A 16,083-nucleotide genomic window follows, 5' to 3' on the forward strand; every position below is an offset into this window, starting at 1 on the left:
CCAATCCTGCTGCATATGATGTTATATTTTGGCAGCCGGAACATGGGGTGGAACGCTGAAGCGAACTTGACGCGCGATACCCCAACCGAACAGTACGTGGCAGTGGACATCAACGTAGGATGGGGAAGTGTGAAAAGATTGATACAGATGTTAACTTCTAATGACGATGCGAGTGTACCGGATGAATAAGTCCAAATGCCGAACTATGGATGCGTGATGTGTGATACACTATAAGATTAGGCAATGCTGAGATGCAGAAGAGGGCAGGAAAGTTCGACCCATAGCGTAAAGAAACCCAAATAGAGAGACAATGCAAAGACAGCCCGAGCACATGATATACACAATAATTATAGGCGGCGGCCACGGCGCCAGTAGTAATCGGACGAAGGCTGTGGTGGCTTAGGAGGGGGATAGAACTGCACGCCGGGTGGTCCCGCGTTCGCAAAGGGTGCCGAGGGTACAGAACTGTCCACCATTTCATGATGATCGGCAGCAGGAGCTGGGATTCCATACGATTGCGAGTGGACCGGTGCGAAGGAATTATGATGAGACCATGGACCATCATGTGAATAGAAAACAGGCGGGAGAGTCGTGTACATGTCGTGAGGGCTCGTGGACGCAGACTGAACGACATATGTAGAAGCTTGTGTCGAGTATGACTGGCCCAACGGCGCATATGGGGGCGGTGGCGGCTGATGGTATCGGAGTCGGGCTTTTCGTGTCCGACTGTCTTCGGCCAACGGAGAGCACGCGAGAGAATAAAAGTACAAGTTCTGCGGGGCGCAACGTTGATGTCAGCATCGTACATTTGAAAACAGCGCACGCGGAAAGCTCACCTGGGGCAACGGTCGTGGTTTTGTCGGATCGAGGCGATACGCAGCGACGAGCGTTGGAGGCGAGACCTGTCTTGAATGCTGTACTCCTCCGAATTCACCAGTGCTGTGCTTCACAGGAGACGCCCCAAGCGAGAGCTTCGCGAACTGGAGCGACTCGAGAGGTGACGGGGCGTGTGCACTGCCCCCAACCACCGTATTCGGAATGTCCAGAGACAAGCCTGATGGGCGCTTGCATGGGCGAATGTCGAATGCGGCAGAAGTAGGAGAGAAAGCGTCGACAGCGGTGCGCTTCGGATTGACACGCAGAGGTGAATCGGAGTCCATGTAAATCGGCGAGTGGTAAGCCTGTGATGCGTTCGAATCGAATGAGGTGGGATATGGTCGGCGTGATGATTGAACAGGAGATGTCGAGCGCGCGCGAGTCGACCAATGTCTGTTCATGGCGGATAATGGCATAGGCGGCTTCGAGGTCACCATGCGCGGACCTTGTCGCAACCTTCGCCAAAACCGACTGTCCTTCTCCTTCGCCATGACCAAACCCTTCAGCAAGTTTAACCACGAATCGAATATCTGCTTGTCAACGTAGAGCCCAAAATCAATGCCCAACAAGAACTCCCTTTCCATCTTGTTCACCTCCGTCAACTCGATGCCCGATACCTCAGACCATGTCTTGTTCGTGTATGTATTGCTGAAAGCTCGGTGTCAAAGATGAAAAATGCATTGAGTACGAGATTCAAACTCACTCATCTACAAATTTATTTGCCATCATGAGGCCAGCGACCGCGACGCGAAACTCACTGCCCGGGTGAGGTATTGTGACGCTATTACGCGCCTTGAGGCGGTAGATATAGTGTAGGGCGAGGACGATGACCGACTGACTGACTTGCGTCGTCTCGAGTAACTTTTGAATGAAGTGGACGAAGACAGAAGAGACAGAGAATTGGAGATATGCTGTTTTCGAATTGCGATGTGGAAAGTAGGACAGCGGTGGGGAGTGGTTAGGATGTGACGAGTGCGGAGAGGCGTCGGACGCTTTCGAGAACCAGACGTAACAGATCATCTCGCACATCTTCTCTGCCAAGAAATGGGACGACCAGTTCTGGGACTCCGAGAACCAATCGGAGATGCGTGGTGAGGGCGTTGGTGAAGGCGTGGCCGGCTTTGCGTACGACGCGTCGGCGTGTTGATACGGCGGAGAGCGCGACGAAGGAATGACAGGAGGCATGTAAGGATAGGAGGAAGCGTCTGCATGCGCGTTAATTGGCGGCACTGGACGGGGACGCGCGGTGAGCATGCGAGAAACGCGTCAGGAGAAGGCAGGACGTACGGTGGAGGTCTGCGATGGGCGGGAGGGTGGTGGCCTGCGGTTTTGACCTCCGTGTGCGGCGCGAGATGTTGGCGGTGAGTGGGGGGGTGAGGGGCTCCTGTTTTGTGGGCCGCCATGCAGCCCAGGCGGAGAGGATTTCAGTAGGAAGCGAAGGGAGGGCGTCATTGTCGTTCATGGCGTAGGACGGTGGCGAGAGGGGAAGGGAGGGAAGAGTGTAGAGGGCCATCGGTATGTTATTTGAAGACGGGAATGTTTTAGAAAGATCGGAAGAGAGCTGGGGTCCATAGTGAGATTTAATAAGGGGAGAGGAGACGAAAGCGACTCGGTTGGCTTGAAAAAAAAAAAGGACTGTTGGATATTCCGCGGTGGATATTCCGCTTAGAGACAGACAGGGGACCGTGGTCGATGCCGTTGGCGTTCAAGATGGATTCGGAAGGTGGCCCTGCCCCGTCCAAGCACAGTTCCAGATCTACGCTTCGCCTCACAGATCCCCCCTCGCCTCACCCCGCCGCACTTCGCCTCGCTTCTCGGCACTCACGGCAGGGGGCTCTTTCCAGGGGATTCCCCATTCCCTTACCCTCGCCCACCTCCTTCCCTGGACGCTGACCTCATCCTCGTCCTCCCACGCTCCCGCTTTCGGTCGTCCTCCCAGTCCCACTTCCCCTGCTTAATTGTCCCGCCACGCCCTCCGTCAAGCTTTTTGTCTCTTCCGACGCCAAATCGGCCCCGATTTCCAATCCTGGCTTTCTCGTCAGGAATGGCTCGCCTCGTTACCGCCTTTCTCTTTCGCTAACGCCTCAACCCGCTTGACACCACATCTCAATCCGGCCCCTCCTTCTCTCCTGTATCTCTCAACCTTCATACCACATCTTCTTCGTATGTCCGTGATCGTGCTTTCTCCGTTTCCGACTCCTAGAATACGGTCATTCCCATACCATAGCTTCCCTATCTATCATGATGTATAAGTATACAGCTGTGTGTGTGTATGTGTACACGCCGCGACGTCCATAGCAATGTTAGTGAGAACAGTTGAACGTATGTTGATCCTCATCATCTTCCAAAAATTGATCTGCGCCACCTCGTTCCGCTGATATGGATATCGTCTTGTTCCTTGCGGCCTCGGACTGTCCACGAAACTTGCTTTCTCTCCACACTGAGCTTTTCCAGATAATCATGTGATAATTGATTGATGCCCTTCTCGAAGGGTACAGTATCATTCCATTCAAGCTTGCGGCGTATCCAGATGTCCACCTCAAAGCGCTGTACCTGCTCGCGGCTCCAATACATTTGTATGTGCGAGACACGGAAAAGTGTTTTCGGATTGAGCCTGCCAAAGTGCTGCGCCTCGGCATCGGATGAGCCTCGCGGCTCTTCCACTTGATTAGTGCCGGAAAGGGTTAGGGTTCTTCGCCAATGAATCCGGCTGCCGGTCCTCGTTGCGAGGCCGTGGAGACTGACAAGCTGACGCCTCAGAGTCGCGGAGTTTTAAAATCTCTCCTCTGTTTGGCTAGAAAACTCAACTAGAAATGGTGCTAGTCTCCTATTGTGGCTAACATAACCAAGAATGGAGGACTACCGCAAATTTGAATTGTCCCAAGACTTTTGCACGCCGTTGAGTGTACCTGGCACATTTTGTCAGACAGGACATTCCAGCATCTGTTTTGCCTGAGAAAAAATACTCATGCCCCATAAATATCGTTCCAACGGCCCGTACGTCTGACAATCACTAGAGTTGTGGTCAGGACATCGAAAAAAAATATTCGGTCTGCGGCGGTCTCCGAGCACGATGAAGTAATAATAGTAATCTCACGCACCAACACCGACTAGAGTGCGACGCGCCCACCGATGGAAAATGTCGTAAAGGTTCGGATTTGTCACAGCGATATCGATGCCATCAACTGACATCTCGCGTCTCGCCACAGTCACTATCCCTGATGCGCCTCTTCTGAACACGTTGATCTCTCGCTCTGGGCAATACGGGAAGAATAGACGCCCCTTTCTCCTGGCCCACGGCGTCACCGCCGACGTGGCAGATTTAAGGGAGGATCTGGAGAGGATCTCATCGCGAGTTCCTCGCCCGGAGCTCCTGACATTAGTCAGCTGTATATGACATCGCCCCTTCAGGCTGAATATGACATTGCGGCGGTCAAGGCCACGCTGCGCTTTCCGCGGATCGGCCAGCCTCTCGACATGATACGGGAGCTAGATCTCCTTGTTGCTGCCACTGCCGCCTTCCGCCACTCGAACTGAACTCCGCCCCCTGAAGACTCCGGGTCTGTTCGCGGCGTTCGACTCGGCGTCGTCACCACACCACACCGGGATCAAACAACCCCTGCGACAGCGTCATCGAATCTGCGAGATTATCATGATCATAGATGCACCTCATTCGCCAGCCGCGGTGGATCGGCTATGGCCGCCCGTCAAAAACACCGCGACCCATGGCAGTCCCATGGCCGGAGCAACGCTTACAAGGGGACATGCAATTGGTGCTAGGCACGCATCGGAGCCGGCATTACGATTGAAACCCAGATCTAGCGCGCCTATGCAAGTCCTATAGAAGGCCCTAGAATGCCGGAGATGCCCAAACTTCTTGGAACAAACACAGTTGGTTCAAAAGCATTTCGCAGTGAGACGGAGTGGAAATTACGGTGGGCGGTGTGTGACACTCCCGCTTGCAGACGACGTCTCCGAGGTTTTCGCAAGCGAAGCATCGAAGAAGACGGTATAGTGGAGGCCATAACACCCTTACAGCTGTCAGAGGCACCAGGTTAGTAGTTGTTGTATTGGCAATTAGGCTGCGTCCGCTGAAACCCTGCATGGGAAATGAACGCAAAATGCACCGACTACCTCTGCATTCACGCGTTCACGCGTTTGTGACCTTGCTCCTTAAGATGCGTGTCTAATTGATACACGTCACTTTACGCGTCGCCCGCCGCAGTCTCATTTTTGTCAATATCCGTTCTTGGACGGCAGTTGGCTCGTGGCACAAGACACGAAGCGGCGTTACAGTCCCAGGGAGGTTGACCGGGTTCGCCGGCAGTATAGCACAATTAGGCAGCATAGTCCCTACCAGCACACCAATCAGAAGCCACTATACGTGAGGTCTCAGGCTCTCAGTATGCTTTGTCTAATAAGATGGTATGGTGATCCGAGTGGCGGTTGATGTGCAACATGAAACCTGACTTGGATCTTTCGGGCTGTGATACTAGTGCTTACCAGTGGGAGCTAAATCTTGTGGCGACAAAATCGCCAATTATACGAGACATCTATAGAGAATAATCTATCATCACAGCTGATATCGTCTTTATATACATGCCGAAAAGATGTCAACGATGGCAATTTTGTGATCTGCATCGAGATACAACCGCCCGTTCAGCGCTGAGAAGAGGAGATTGAGCGCAAAAGTCAAATACTGGGCATAAACATAATGCACCTCTTTGATGCGGCAAAAAGCCTCATGCACAATTACGGGAAAAAACCCGTGATGAGTTGCCCAATGAGGTTTGGAATTGAAACGGCTTTGTAGCGGCTTCGCGCATCATGCATTCATCACGAAGGGATGGAGATGTGAACCCTGTGTAGGGGAAAGAAGACAATACAAGCGATCAGTACCCCAATCAATACAGGCCAAGAATAGAGAAAAGCACTGGCGGGTCTGATTCAAAGTCAGCCGGCCGTTAAACGGCGAGGTACCATGTTGTGCTAACGTCAAGATCTGCGCACTTAACGCGTCGTAGAGTTTGTTGTCTTACAGCTCGGCAGCTATTATCATTTCAGTTGTGAAAGGCGGGAGGGCTGCTTGTCTCTAGTCCCAGATGCTCTCAGGCTTCGATAGATTCTGGACTGTTAGATGCCTTGCTGTCAGACGAATGTCCATCGGTGTTCTGTGATAGCGCTCTCGAAATAGTCCAGCAATCCAATGAGTAATTGAAAGGTTGAACCCACTCATACAATGGATAGTCGGGAGTACATCAGTATCGCCATTCCAGTCAACCAGGTCGAGCACGGGTGTGCAGATAGTTGAAGAGGATGCGTGACTGAAAGTCACTTTTTGTGACACCTGGTTGTCGCTGCGTGGAAAGAGCTCCAAATCCGCATCGTCGACATTTCTTTCTAGCAAAGTCTCGGGCATTGAGCCCCACGACCGTCACGCTGTTCTCCTCACTACCTCTCACCACCCCCTGATACCTCTCACTCGTTCTCTTCTCAGCCTTTTCTTTCTATACCGCTCGGCCGCCATGGGCGTCCAATTCGGCTCCTTCAACAGCATCTGCCAGACTGCTGCGCTCGTCATTTGCCCACTCGTGGGCACCGATCAAGGCATCGAGCCCACGTGTTACAGTAGAAATGTGGACATTGCAGGCACCTTGATTTTCCAACCCTGTGAGTCGTCTGGCTTGGCTTGGCTCTTTTGGATTCAGAGGGCAGGTAGCATCACAGCAAGGAGATGTGTATTCACGCGTCTCCCGCATACACAGTCTTGAACAAGAAGCAGAACTAACTCTTTGTGCTGCATTTAGCGACATGTTTTGTTCATATCGTTGCAATTATAATGACCGCGATAATGATCTATCACATACGTAGTAAATACACAGCAGTTGGTGAGCACTTTCCCGAACATCGATATCATGGTTGAGTCTCATCCAGTGATCTTCTCAGGCAGGAAGGAGATCGTCATGTTCTTCTACCTCTACGCCGTCATCGAACTGTTGGCAATCTTCCTCGACTCGAACATCATACCCACTGCAAACGTTAGCTATCCGGTAAGTCCACGGATGTTGGACCATTCTTTGGGTACGCCCCCATCGGTCTCATGCCCCTTGGCCCCGCAGTGGTTTGCTGCTGTCTACACAGGCTTCGTAGCCGCGGCGTATTGTTGTCTTCTTATCAATGGGTTCGTAGGCTTCCAGTTCGCAGAGGATGGCACGCCTCTGTCGTTATGGGTACGTCTCTTTCACTTCATTTATCCCTTTACATTCGTCGTGAGCTGGTGGACTTGCGTTTCGTTTGCCATTACAGTTACTTCGTATTGCCTGCCTGGTTGTATTCGCCGTCTCGTTCTTCGTCTCTATCGCCACCTTCAAGAAGTTTGCTAGTTTCAATTACACGAAGCCGATCGGCCTGTGGATCATTTACATCCTCTGGCCGCTCATTTGCACTGCCGTTTACGTTGTGTCTCAACTCGTTCTCGTCTTCCGCACGCTCGAGGACCGATGGCCGATCGGTGATATCATCTTCGGGGCTGCCTTCTTCACCATTGCGCAAATTCTCCTCTTCGCGTTCAGCGTGACGATATGTGACGCCATCAAGCACTACATCGATGGCCTGTTCTTTTTCACGCTGTGCATGCTCTTGAGCGTCATGATGGTTTATAAGTACTGGGACAGCATTACGGTGCGTCTACGCGACCTCGTTTTCATCTGATTTTCATTGATGTGCAACCGATTGTAACCATCTCTACCCGTGTAGCGCGAGGATCTCGAATTTTCTGTCGGCTCCAAGGCTACTGTGTGGGAAGTCAAGGATCCTCTCCTTGCCGGCCAGAACTCTGAGAGAGATTTCGAAGAGGACACAGCGAGCAACTACCATGGAGCCCCCGCTAGCCTTGTCGGTGGCGTTAGCGGACAGCAGTTATACTCGAAGGGAGGATATGGTGGGCGCGGGTACCCACCATCGTCTGAGCGATACTGAGTGGCTTTGAGAGCACATCATGGACTCCTCTGGCCATCTTTTCTTTGCCCTTTCTACGTCGCACAATAATTTGTTCTGGTATGGACTGCAGTAATTGGTGGCTTGCATGATGGCTCCGACGTACTATTTCTTGAAACATTTCATGACAATTCGTGTAGAATGCGCAGCGTTGAACAATATCATACCCTCCTCGGCCTCTAATCATTGTTATCAACAACTTATAACAATCCTTGAACAAACTCATAAAGGAACAATCACAAGGCATTTCAAGATGGAGCACAATACCACACAGAAGTAATAGCAGAACAATTTCATTCAAGTCTAACTACAGATATTGCTAACCTCTCCAATGCCAATAGGCAGCATCTTCATCGAGTGAAATAAAAGAAACAATGAAATAAGTTTTCCAAAAATTGCTGAGAGCCGAAGCTGACAGACGGGTTCGGATGTGTAATTTGCAATCAGCAAAAGACTGTGCCTCGGTAAAGACCTCACTGGCGACAGTACATGCCCGAGCACAAGAGATGGGGATCAAAAAAGTGGAAGGAGGAAATATATATCCTATGTTCTTCAGGGCAGGTGATACGAATCAGGTAACTGAACCGACGGGACGAACTGGTCCTAGACAAGCACCTCGTACGGCACGCAGCGCATCACATACAGTACTCAACGTCCCAGTCAGCCCCTCAGCTGGCCCCATAATCTAGATACCAGCAATCAATAACGAAGGCTAGTAAGCTGGCTAGTGTGTTGTATCTCCGCAAGGGGACCAGTTCCCAATAACCTATGGTAAAAGGACTGCTACCGTTGTCCAAGCTATTCTATTCCCCCTCAATTTGAACAGAATAAATATATCGACATAGAAATACAGCAGTGCGCAAGACAAATACGTGCACATGTCTTGCGGTGCTTGTCCATAAACTAGACCCGAAGCTGCAGCGATCTAACTTACAAAAAGCCCCCACTCCTGCCCGTCCCAAATCGGTCAGAAAGACCTCTTGCATCTCGAATCATTTTCTGGCGGTCTTTCTCGTCCATCAATCGCCCTCCCAGCGACATGTCACGCGAATGGTCCCAGATAGCTGGAGGACCCTCGCCATCGTCGTCTTTTTTCTTGCGAGAGTCGGCGTCGGCATGAGCATCGAGGAGCGACGAGCCTCGGTGTTTCCGCTGCGATAGCAATGGACATCAGCCTTGCACTCTAGAGGGGGCCGCAGGTCTTACTGTGTGCTCTTCCACTTCCCGCCTGATTTCAGCATCTCGTTTTCTTTTCTTCCGTGCCTCGTCTTCGTCGCCTTCAGTAGCGTCTGCGTTTTCAATACGCCGCTTCTTCCCTAACACTTCGTCTGCTAAACGCTGCTGTCGCTCCGCGGGTGTCTCAGTCCACAAGGAATTATCAACTTTTCTCGCCGGTGCAGTCGAGCGCGAGAACTGTCGCGGCTTGCTTAGTTTTGTGGGATCCAATGCTATTATAAAATCAGATCCGCAATTATAACGTTGATTCGGGACGCCATTTCAGAATGGTCGGGAGACTTACTACCAAGAAGGTCGGAAGACGAGGGCGGCACAAGCATCCACTCTTCGCGCTGCAGTGCTTTGGGCTTAGCTGCTTCCTACAATTACAACGGTGCCCACAAAAGAGAAGATATCGCATAAGTATATGAGCATACGCCTGCACACGGTTGTGAAAAGCGGCGAGGGAAGCAGCAATTCATGCGAAGTGCGCACCTCGATATGTTTCCGGCGCTGCTCCTCCTTCTCTCTGAACTCTCTAATGCCATCTTGCGGGTCAAGCGTGGCGCTCGAAGGCAGCGGTGCAGGCCCAACTTCTTCGTCCTCAGACTCCTCTTCTTCCTGGCGTTGGGGACCCATTGAAGGTCCGAATATACGTCGGGAGGGCCCCACTGTGGCAGGTCCTCCGCCGTTAATACGCGCAGCTGCAAGATCTGGGGGTAAAGCAGGTGCATAGTCATCTTCTTCCTCTTCTTCCTCTTCTTCGTATCGTTGAAGCAAGCCAACCGAGGGGGCAGTTGAGGGCGCCGCGGGTGAATTCGACAGGCTCGGGGGAACATATGGCCCAATGGATGCCATCGTGGAGATGTGTCTAAACTGGCTCAGGATACGACTGACCTGTCTACTCAGCTTGAGTTGCACTAAACGTTGAGGTCAGCACCGGTCCGGAAATACCCCTTGCTTTGAACAGGCCCTCCCGATTAGATCAGATCAAGGTCTGCAGGAGTCAACATGGTCTGACTCGGCCGCTTTATGTTACTGATCATTATTTAGCGTCTGAACATCAGGTCGTCGATCTCTATTCCAATCCACGCCGATGCTTCCCATTGCAGGCCCTGCCAGAGTGGCTCTTCAAGCCCTCTCCTCATCGCAGATTTCTTTTCTTCACCGTCTTCCAAAGGCTGAGCTTCACGCCCATCTGAATGGATCCATTCCGTTGCCCGTTCTCCAAGACCTAGCGCGAGAACACGCAGCTGCTCGGTCCACACCCTCTGAAGACGTAAGTGCAGGCATTAAGCGCCTTCAAGAGGGCGTCCGACTAGACAAAATCGGAGATTTTTTCGGCCTCTTTCCAGCCATCTATGCTCTCACTGCAACTGCACCTGCCCTGCGCCGCGCGACTCGCTCTGTCCTTGAACATTTCTTGGGCGGAGATGAGCCCCAGGTGTCCTATCTAGAGCTTAGGACTACACCTAAACACAATGAGCACATGACTCGGCGGGTGTACTTGGAGACCGTGCTCGATGAAATCGAAAAATACACAGATGAGCAGGCAGCGTTAGTTGTGAGCTTAGACAGGAGGATGACTGGAGATGTGGCAGAGGAGGTCGTGAGTTTGGCTGCCCAACTAAAGCAAGAGGGCCGGAGGGTTGTCGGTGTCGATCTTTGTGGTGATCCGATGGTGAGTGACGATTGTTTTCACATGCCTATATCTTTCTGTGCGATTCATTTGCTTTGGATCAGGCGGGAGATATGGCTGTTTTCTCCAAGCACTTCAAGGCTGCCAGAAGGGCTGGATTGGGCGTGACGCTTCACATTGCAGAGGTATCTTCGCTTCTTTCTTTATGGACCCTTCTGTCATTCGACATTCTTATCTTTGCCGGTGCGTGTGATCACGATTCGGTTTACAGACGGAAAAAAATCCAGCGCCGGAGACCTTGCAGCTTCTTTCCTGTGAACCAAAAAGGTTGGGTCATGCCACCTTTCTGAACGAGGAGGCAAAGGAAATCGTGCTCAAGAACAAGATATGTATAGAGATTTGTCTCACATCGAACCTTCTGTGCGTGAAAGTTTCTTTACTCCTTTTGTATCCTTCACATCTGCTTTGCGGCGTCATTCCTGGGTATTCTTGGCACTAACGCATCGAACACATACGCAGGTGCAAGACAGTGGGCACCCTTGAGGACCATCACATTCGCTACTATCTCAAGAACGATCATCCCATCGCTATATGCGTGAGTGGCAATTTTGTCTCGTCAACGTGCGATGACTTGATGGCTTGCTTCTTGACCATTATCCTTTCCATCATTGCTCGGCTCTTCATTCGGCGCCACATGTTCCTGTTCGCTTGCACTCCAGACGGATGACATACTTCCTTTCCGCACCTCTATGCTGGGAGAGTACGCACTTCTTATCGCCCCTAAGCCACTTGGTCTTGGACTCTCAGAGCAAGAGATCGAACGGGTAGCTAAGATGAGTATGGAGTCGCGGTTCAAACCATAGGCAACCGAATTGGGTGTTCCTGTCCGGATGTTTCCCGCATCGGTGGTAAGTAGGAAAATGCTATAGAAACTGTCTCGTTCGATGTTCGGCCGATGTCAATGGAGGGCGCAATTGTAGATCATTGATCTAGTGCGTGAATTAATAGTTACAGAAAAGCTTGGATTCACATGGGCTGTAAATACAGGTGCCTAGACACTTAGATGCCGGTCCCACCAGTCACTTCGAGCGTGTGCCCTGTCACATAGGATGCCAAGGGCGATGCGAGGCTATCATTTTCGATAGTCAGCATGAATGTTGAAAAGTAGAGGCTTAAAATGGAGTCGCATGAACTTACAACAACATGGCAGCAGCAGCTTCATCGGCAGTTCCAGGTCGGGCAAGTGGAATGTGGGGAAAAGACTTTGCATCGGAGTCTGACGGGGGTTTAGCACCGGGGACACCGAGTGCGACCTTTTTCCCCTCGATTTCAATAGTCACGCCTGCTTCTTTGGCCGCCGTCAGTCTGAGGAACTCGTCAGTGCGTCAACCATCTACATAAAAAGGTCAGAGTGACGGACCGAGTGAGAACGTAGCCAAATGCGATAGTATTTGCGCGGACCCCGAAGGCGCCCCATTCTTTTGCGATCGTCTTGGACAGACCTACGACGGCAGACTTCGCCGCCGCGTAGTTGGCTTGGCCGACGTTCCCGTGAAGACCAGATACAGAGGACACGTTGGTGATACTTCTGTTCTCGCGTCCTTCACCCTAAATGGACTTAAATTTCAGCGGCTGCTCGTAGGTAAGGTTTACGGAAACTGGGCACCTTGATGCGCATGTAAGGCGCTGCGGCGCGAATTAGGCGGAAAGGCGCGCGAACGTGAATTTTCATGATGATGTCCCAGGCGTCGTCTGGCATTGTGTGAAGCATTCGATCGTACGTAAAGCCAGCTGTCAAATCACCGATCAGCATGGCATGTTTTAGCTGAAAATAGTCCGTATGTGCACCCGCACCATTGTTAACAATGTGGTTGAGTTTTCCATATGCCCTACAGAAATGATGTGAGTGTGAGAAAAGAGGAGGATGTGGTGAACATACTTGATCGTTGCCTCAAGAATGTTCTTGGGGAAGTCCTCTGCACCGACGTCTCCCCCGACAGCGATGGCATCGCCACCTGCCGCCTTGATTTCGTCAACAACAGCCTGCGCTTTCTTCTCGTCAAGGCTAGCGCATACACGTTTCGCTTGTGTTAATCAAGAACAACCAGACTCGACTCGAATGCCTACTCGCTGACGACCACTTTCGCGCCTTCTTTTGCGAAAAGAAGTGCTGCACTGCGTCCAATGCCCTACGTGCGCATATTAGACGTCAGACTACGTGACATCAGAATTCACATACCTGAGCAGCACCTGTATGTCACATTCCAGTAATCTATTTCACGTTTCAGGAAACGTCACTCACCAGTGATGATGGCGACTTCACCATTCAATAAGCCTCGCCCATAGTTGTTGCTGATATGGCCAGAGATTTGCGACAGACGTGCAGCCATGTTGAATATGAAAGGAATGAAACACAAGAGTTGGAGGAGAGGGGTCTAAAAGTCCAGACATCTTATGCGGGGCAACAGCTGGCAACACAACACGGTTCGGGAGGCAAGAAAGCCGGGCGCCCATGATAATCCGTAGCCCTCGGAATCGGATTTGGCAAGCGTAGGCGAGCAGGAGCAGTGCAGGAGCTTGCATGTGTCCCTCCGATTCTGAGAACAATGATTTTACGAAGTACATTGCCACCTGTGACACCAGGAGTTTAATCGAGGTCAACATTGTTGTTACTTAGCGAAGCGGGCTCATAAGCAAGGCCCAGTCATTGGCATCATGGGACGACAGTGCGCGGCTACCAACCGTATGTAACCTATGATGACTTTTTCAAAGTCTTGGCGTGTATCGTTTCACATGTATCAGACAAAGGAGAGGTCGTTCATGTTATCTCGCTTCTAAGCTATGATATAGATTGGTGATTTTTTGGCTCAAGGGGTTTGGCCATTAGGTAGCAAAGGGTAGCATTAGGTAGTCATTAGGTCCGGCGAGAGCCGGGAGAATTCAGAAGCTACCGGCGGGATCATCATGCGGCTACGGGGCCGAGACCCTCCGACACAGCCACCCCCGCAATCACGTGGTTTCTTTCGAATATAGCAGCGGCTCTAGACATCCTCTAGACTGAATCGCCTTCCACACTGAGAACCCGCCAACAAGGGCAACCACTTCCCACCTTGCACTCACCAATAACTTTGTCGATGGAGCGTTCTGGCGCGCCTTCATTTCATCCCTCAGAACTCGCTCTACCGACGCTGGCAGATGATCGTGCTGTCAGATTTGACGATGAGTGTGTGCTCATACCCGACCCACCGCAACGGCCACACTCGATGATCCCAAAGCTCCTTTCAAAGTCGTACTCTCTTCCATTGTGGAAGAGGAAAGATCTTTCCACTTCAAATTCTGACGCGCATCAATCCAGACCGTCTTTTCATAGGTCTATTTTATCTCTCTCTGTCTTCATGGCAGAATAATCTAACACATAAACCAGAAGGAAGGAATCAACGTCCACTTTTCACGATATCGATGGACCTGGTTTGACACCTTGTCTTGTACATCACCAGCCAGGATCTCCCCGCAACTCACACGCCCTGACTCGAAGGCTATCACTACCGCAACCTCTCCCTCCAGGTGTTGTGACTATTCCCCTACGACCATGTTGCCCCAATTGCTTTACAGTGACAGAGCGCTGTTTGGTGGAAGGCGATGACTGGACCGAGAAGTTTACCCGTGCCGCGCGCAGGAGGCGCAGTGCCAGCGTTGATCAGCGTCCAATACTGCTCCTCGGAAGCCTTCGCCATGATCTCAGTCAAGCTGAGCGCTCAAAGCTGCCGTTGAAATCTTTGACGCACGACAATCCTCCTGCATCTGGGTCTGTCGTTGTTGATGACGAAAAAAACAAAGAGGGGCAGCCAGATTATCCCGAAGTTGAGCGAGAAACTTCCGCTCTTGATGTACGAGCGCTATTCGGATCAGCACAGTCTTCAACATTCTTCACAGAATATCCCGCACTCGAGGACGTGAGGGAAACTTCGAGACAAAGCCCGCGATCTGACGATGTGCCGGACGACCTATTTCTCCAGCCAATGCTTTCGCGCCGTCAACGGCTCTCACCTATTCCAAGCACAAATGCTTCTACAGACGATCTGCCCCTGTCTTCAACAGATTCACGATCCTCGCCAGACGATGTAGGAGCACTTGTTGATGTTCCGTCCTTTATCACCATCGACGAACATCGACTCGCTTCGGCAAACATAGAAGGGATCACACTAGCCTCGCCATCTTCTTCTCCAGAGATACCATTTCCTATGACTCCGCCGTCTTATTCGTCTACTTCCCCCCCTCAGCCATCTTCTTCGCCTGATACAGGAAGACATCGGTCGCCGTTTCATCTTCCGAGAAAAACATTGTTTTTACGCGCAGGTGCAGACATTCTCAAAGGCGTCAACAATCTCAGTGGTAGTCCTGGAGTGATGGGCATGCAACCCTGCTGAATACAGGCGAGTATATTGCAAGCATGCACTGGTGTCCGTTTTGGCGGAGGTGTTCTGTATGTGGGTGTTCTGTATGTTGTTCATGTTATCTCTTTTCTCTTTTCTCTTCATCATCGCTTTCTCTACACATCGTGTTCCTCTCCTCTGTTCCGTCCTTGTTGATATTATCACATCTTCCGCTACGCATTTTTCGTTCTTGAATGCCGCTGTGTAAAACGCATTACATACATCACTTAGGTCCATATATACCGCCGCTGCTCAGCGTTTCCCTTGTTTCATTTAGTGTGTATATTGTACGGTCCTGTGATGTGCGGTAACCAGTTTCTGAAGGTGCGTGGGTATCATTGTCTCATCCAGCCTCCTTTGTTTAGGGCCTTGCCTCGATGGCACGAGATCTGGTAGTTACGGGCTTGATGACACATTCACTACTCAATGAGCCCAGATACGCACCAATTCTTTTGCATCCAAACTCTCAAAAGCCATTTCCCACTCATTTCCCGCGCTTCTCGTCGACCGGTCCCGCAGTAATGATTATGTCACATTAATATGTTCACCAGCGACCTGCGCTGCAGCTTGCTCCAGCTACAATCCATTTAACCTTTTAGATCGTCATCCTGTCGGGAGCTTCCGGGAGCCGCGCGAAGGTCTTCAGGGGTTTTCAATCCGCCGCATGCACTGTTGACTGCGGGTTTCAGGAGCAGCCTGGAGCGGCGGCGATGATCGAGAATGGAGAGGAAGGGGGCCGGAAATGTCAATACTTGCCGTGAGGTGAGGCACAACTCAGGCTGGAGAGGGGTCTGAGAAATTTACCATACTTATTATGTCATCTTTTGGGGTTTATTTTTCCCGTCTGGGGAATTTTTCTTGGTAAAGCAGAAAAAAAAGAGGGGGGGATATCCGTGTGAGCTCAATGTTTTGGTAGGCTCGCCG

General features: G+C 51.3%; 7 protein-coding genes across 7 annotated transcripts; 4 read left to right on the top strand and 3 right to left on the bottom strand.

Moving 5' to 3' along the window:
- Window positions 1-8: 8 nt before the first annotated feature.
- Window positions 9-2,375, bottom strand: HETIRDRAFT_407263 (uncharacterized protein). Its single transcript, XM_009543291.1, has 4 exons — window positions 2,164-2,375; window positions 1,580-2,105; window positions 837-1,524; window positions 9-773 (listed from the first exon to the last, which is right to left on the bottom strand). The coding sequence occupies exons 1-4, from the start codon at window positions 2,336-2,338 to the stop codon at window positions 348-350; spliced, it is 1,815 nt and encodes a 604-aa protein (XP_009541586.1). The 5' UTR covers window positions 2,339-2,375; the 3' UTR covers window positions 9-347.
- A 1,676-nt stretch (window positions 2,376-4,051) lies between these two features.
- On the top strand, window positions 4,052-4,413 carry HETIRDRAFT_424421 (uncharacterized protein; the record flags this gene model as incomplete). Its single annotated transcript, XM_009543292.1, has 2 exons — window positions 4,052-4,258; window positions 4,288-4,413. 2 exons carry the CDS (start codon window positions 4,052-4,054, stop codon window positions 4,411-4,413), a joined length of 333 nt encoding a protein of 110 aa, XP_009541587.1.
- A 1,737-nt stretch (window positions 4,414-6,150) lies between these two features.
- On the top strand, window positions 6,151-8,053 carry HETIRDRAFT_407264 (uncharacterized protein). The gene is made up of 6 exons (XM_009543293.1): window positions 6,151-6,546; window positions 6,684-6,764; window positions 6,823-6,926; window positions 6,996-7,106; window positions 7,183-7,557; window positions 7,633-8,053. Exons 1-6 carry the CDS (start codon window positions 6,402-6,404, stop codon window positions 7,852-7,854), a joined length of 1,038 nt encoding a protein of 345 aa, XP_009541588.1. The 5' UTR covers window positions 6,151-6,401; the 3' UTR covers window positions 7,855-8,053.
- Window positions 8,054-8,686: 633 nt separating this feature from the next.
- Window positions 8,687-9,995, bottom strand: HETIRDRAFT_469948 (uncharacterized protein). The gene is made up of 4 exons (XM_009543294.1): window positions 9,583-9,995; window positions 9,392-9,467; window positions 9,079-9,320; window positions 8,687-9,024 (listed from the first exon to the last, which is right to left on the bottom strand). The coding sequence occupies exons 1-4, from the start codon at window positions 9,943-9,945 to the stop codon at window positions 8,803-8,805; spliced, it is 903 nt and encodes a 300-aa protein (XP_009541589.1). The 5' UTR covers window positions 9,946-9,995; the 3' UTR covers window positions 8,687-8,802.
- Window positions 9,996-10,183: 188 nt separating this feature from the next.
- Window positions 10,184-11,589, top strand: HETIRDRAFT_122018 (uncharacterized protein; the record flags this gene model as incomplete). The annotated part of the gene is made up of 5 exons (XM_009543295.1): window positions 10,184-10,768; window positions 10,831-10,911; window positions 10,998-11,146; window positions 11,246-11,321; window positions 11,446-11,589. The coding sequence occupies 5 exons, from the start codon at window positions 10,184-10,186 to the stop codon at window positions 11,587-11,589; spliced, it is 1,035 nt and encodes a 344-aa protein (XP_009541590.1).
- A 141-nt stretch (window positions 11,590-11,730) lies between these two features.
- On the bottom strand, window positions 11,731-13,116 carry HETIRDRAFT_378893 (uncharacterized protein; the record flags this gene model as incomplete). The annotated part of the gene is made up of 9 exons (XM_009543296.1): window positions 11,731-11,855; window positions 11,924-12,091; window positions 12,147-12,334; window positions 12,393-12,517; window positions 12,581-12,615; window positions 12,666-12,791; window positions 12,854-12,915; window positions 12,966-12,976; window positions 13,029-13,116. 9 exons carry the CDS (start codon window positions 13,114-13,116, stop codon window positions 11,786-11,788), a joined length of 873 nt encoding a protein of 290 aa, XP_009541591.1. The 3' UTR covers window positions 11,731-11,785.
- A 744-nt stretch (window positions 13,117-13,860) lies between these two features.
- HETIRDRAFT_100036 (uncharacterized protein) lies at window positions 13,861-15,153 on the top strand (the record flags this gene model as incomplete). Its single annotated transcript, XM_009543297.1, has 2 exons — window positions 13,861-13,949; window positions 14,403-15,153. The coding sequence occupies 2 exons, from the start codon at window positions 13,861-13,863 to the stop codon at window positions 15,151-15,153; spliced, it is 840 nt and encodes a 279-aa protein (XP_009541592.1).
- Between the last annotated feature and the right edge of the window lie 930 nt (window positions 15,154-16,083).

This window comes from Heterobasidion irregulare (genome assembly GCF_000320585.1).
Source record: "Heterobasidion irregulare TC 32-1 unplaced genomic scaffold scaffold_01, whole genome shotgun sequence".
In the NCBI taxonomy this organism is placed as follows: Eukaryota; Fungi; Basidiomycota; class Agaricomycetes; order Russulales; family Bondarzewiaceae; genus Heterobasidion; species Heterobasidion irregulare.

Bases quoted from the DNA above. Each gene is read 5' to 3' on its own strand.
- HETIRDRAFT_469948 (XM_009543294.1), bottom strand. From the start codon at position 9,945: ATGGCATCCATTGGGCCATATGTTCCCCCGAGCCTGTCGAATTCACCC. The intron at 9,321-9,391 runs GTAAGTCTCCCG...ATTTTATAATAG, and splicing joins GTCTTCCGACCTTCTTGGTA to CATTGGATCCCACAAAACTA. The intron at 9,025-9,078 runs GTAAGACCTGCG...TTGCTATCGCAG, and splicing joins GGGAAGTGGAAGAGCACACA to CGGAAACACCGAGGCTCGTC.
- HETIRDRAFT_407263 (XM_009543291.1), bottom strand. From the start codon at position 2,338: ATGAACGACAATGACGCCCTCCCTTCGCTTCCTACTGAAATCCTCTCC. The intron at 2,106-2,163 runs GTACGTCCTGCC...GTCCCCGTCCAG, and splicing joins GCCCATCGCAGACCTCCACC to TGCCGCCAATTAACGCGCAT. The intron at 774-836 runs GTGAGCTTTCCG...TGCGCCCCGCAG, and splicing joins AACCACGACCGTTGCCCCAG to AACTTGTACTTTTATTCTCT.
- HETIRDRAFT_407264 (XM_009543293.1), top strand. From the start codon at position 6,402: ATGGGCGTCCAATTCGGCTCCTTCAACAGCATCTGCCAGACTGCTGCG. The intron at 6,765-6,822 runs GTGAGCACTTTC...TGATCTTCTCAG, and splicing joins TAGTAAATACACAGCAGTTG to GCAGGAAGGAGATCGTCATG. The intron at 6,927-6,995 runs GTAAGTCCACGG...TTGGCCCCGCAG, and splicing joins CTGCAAACGTTAGCTATCCG to TGGTTTGCTGCTGTCTACAC.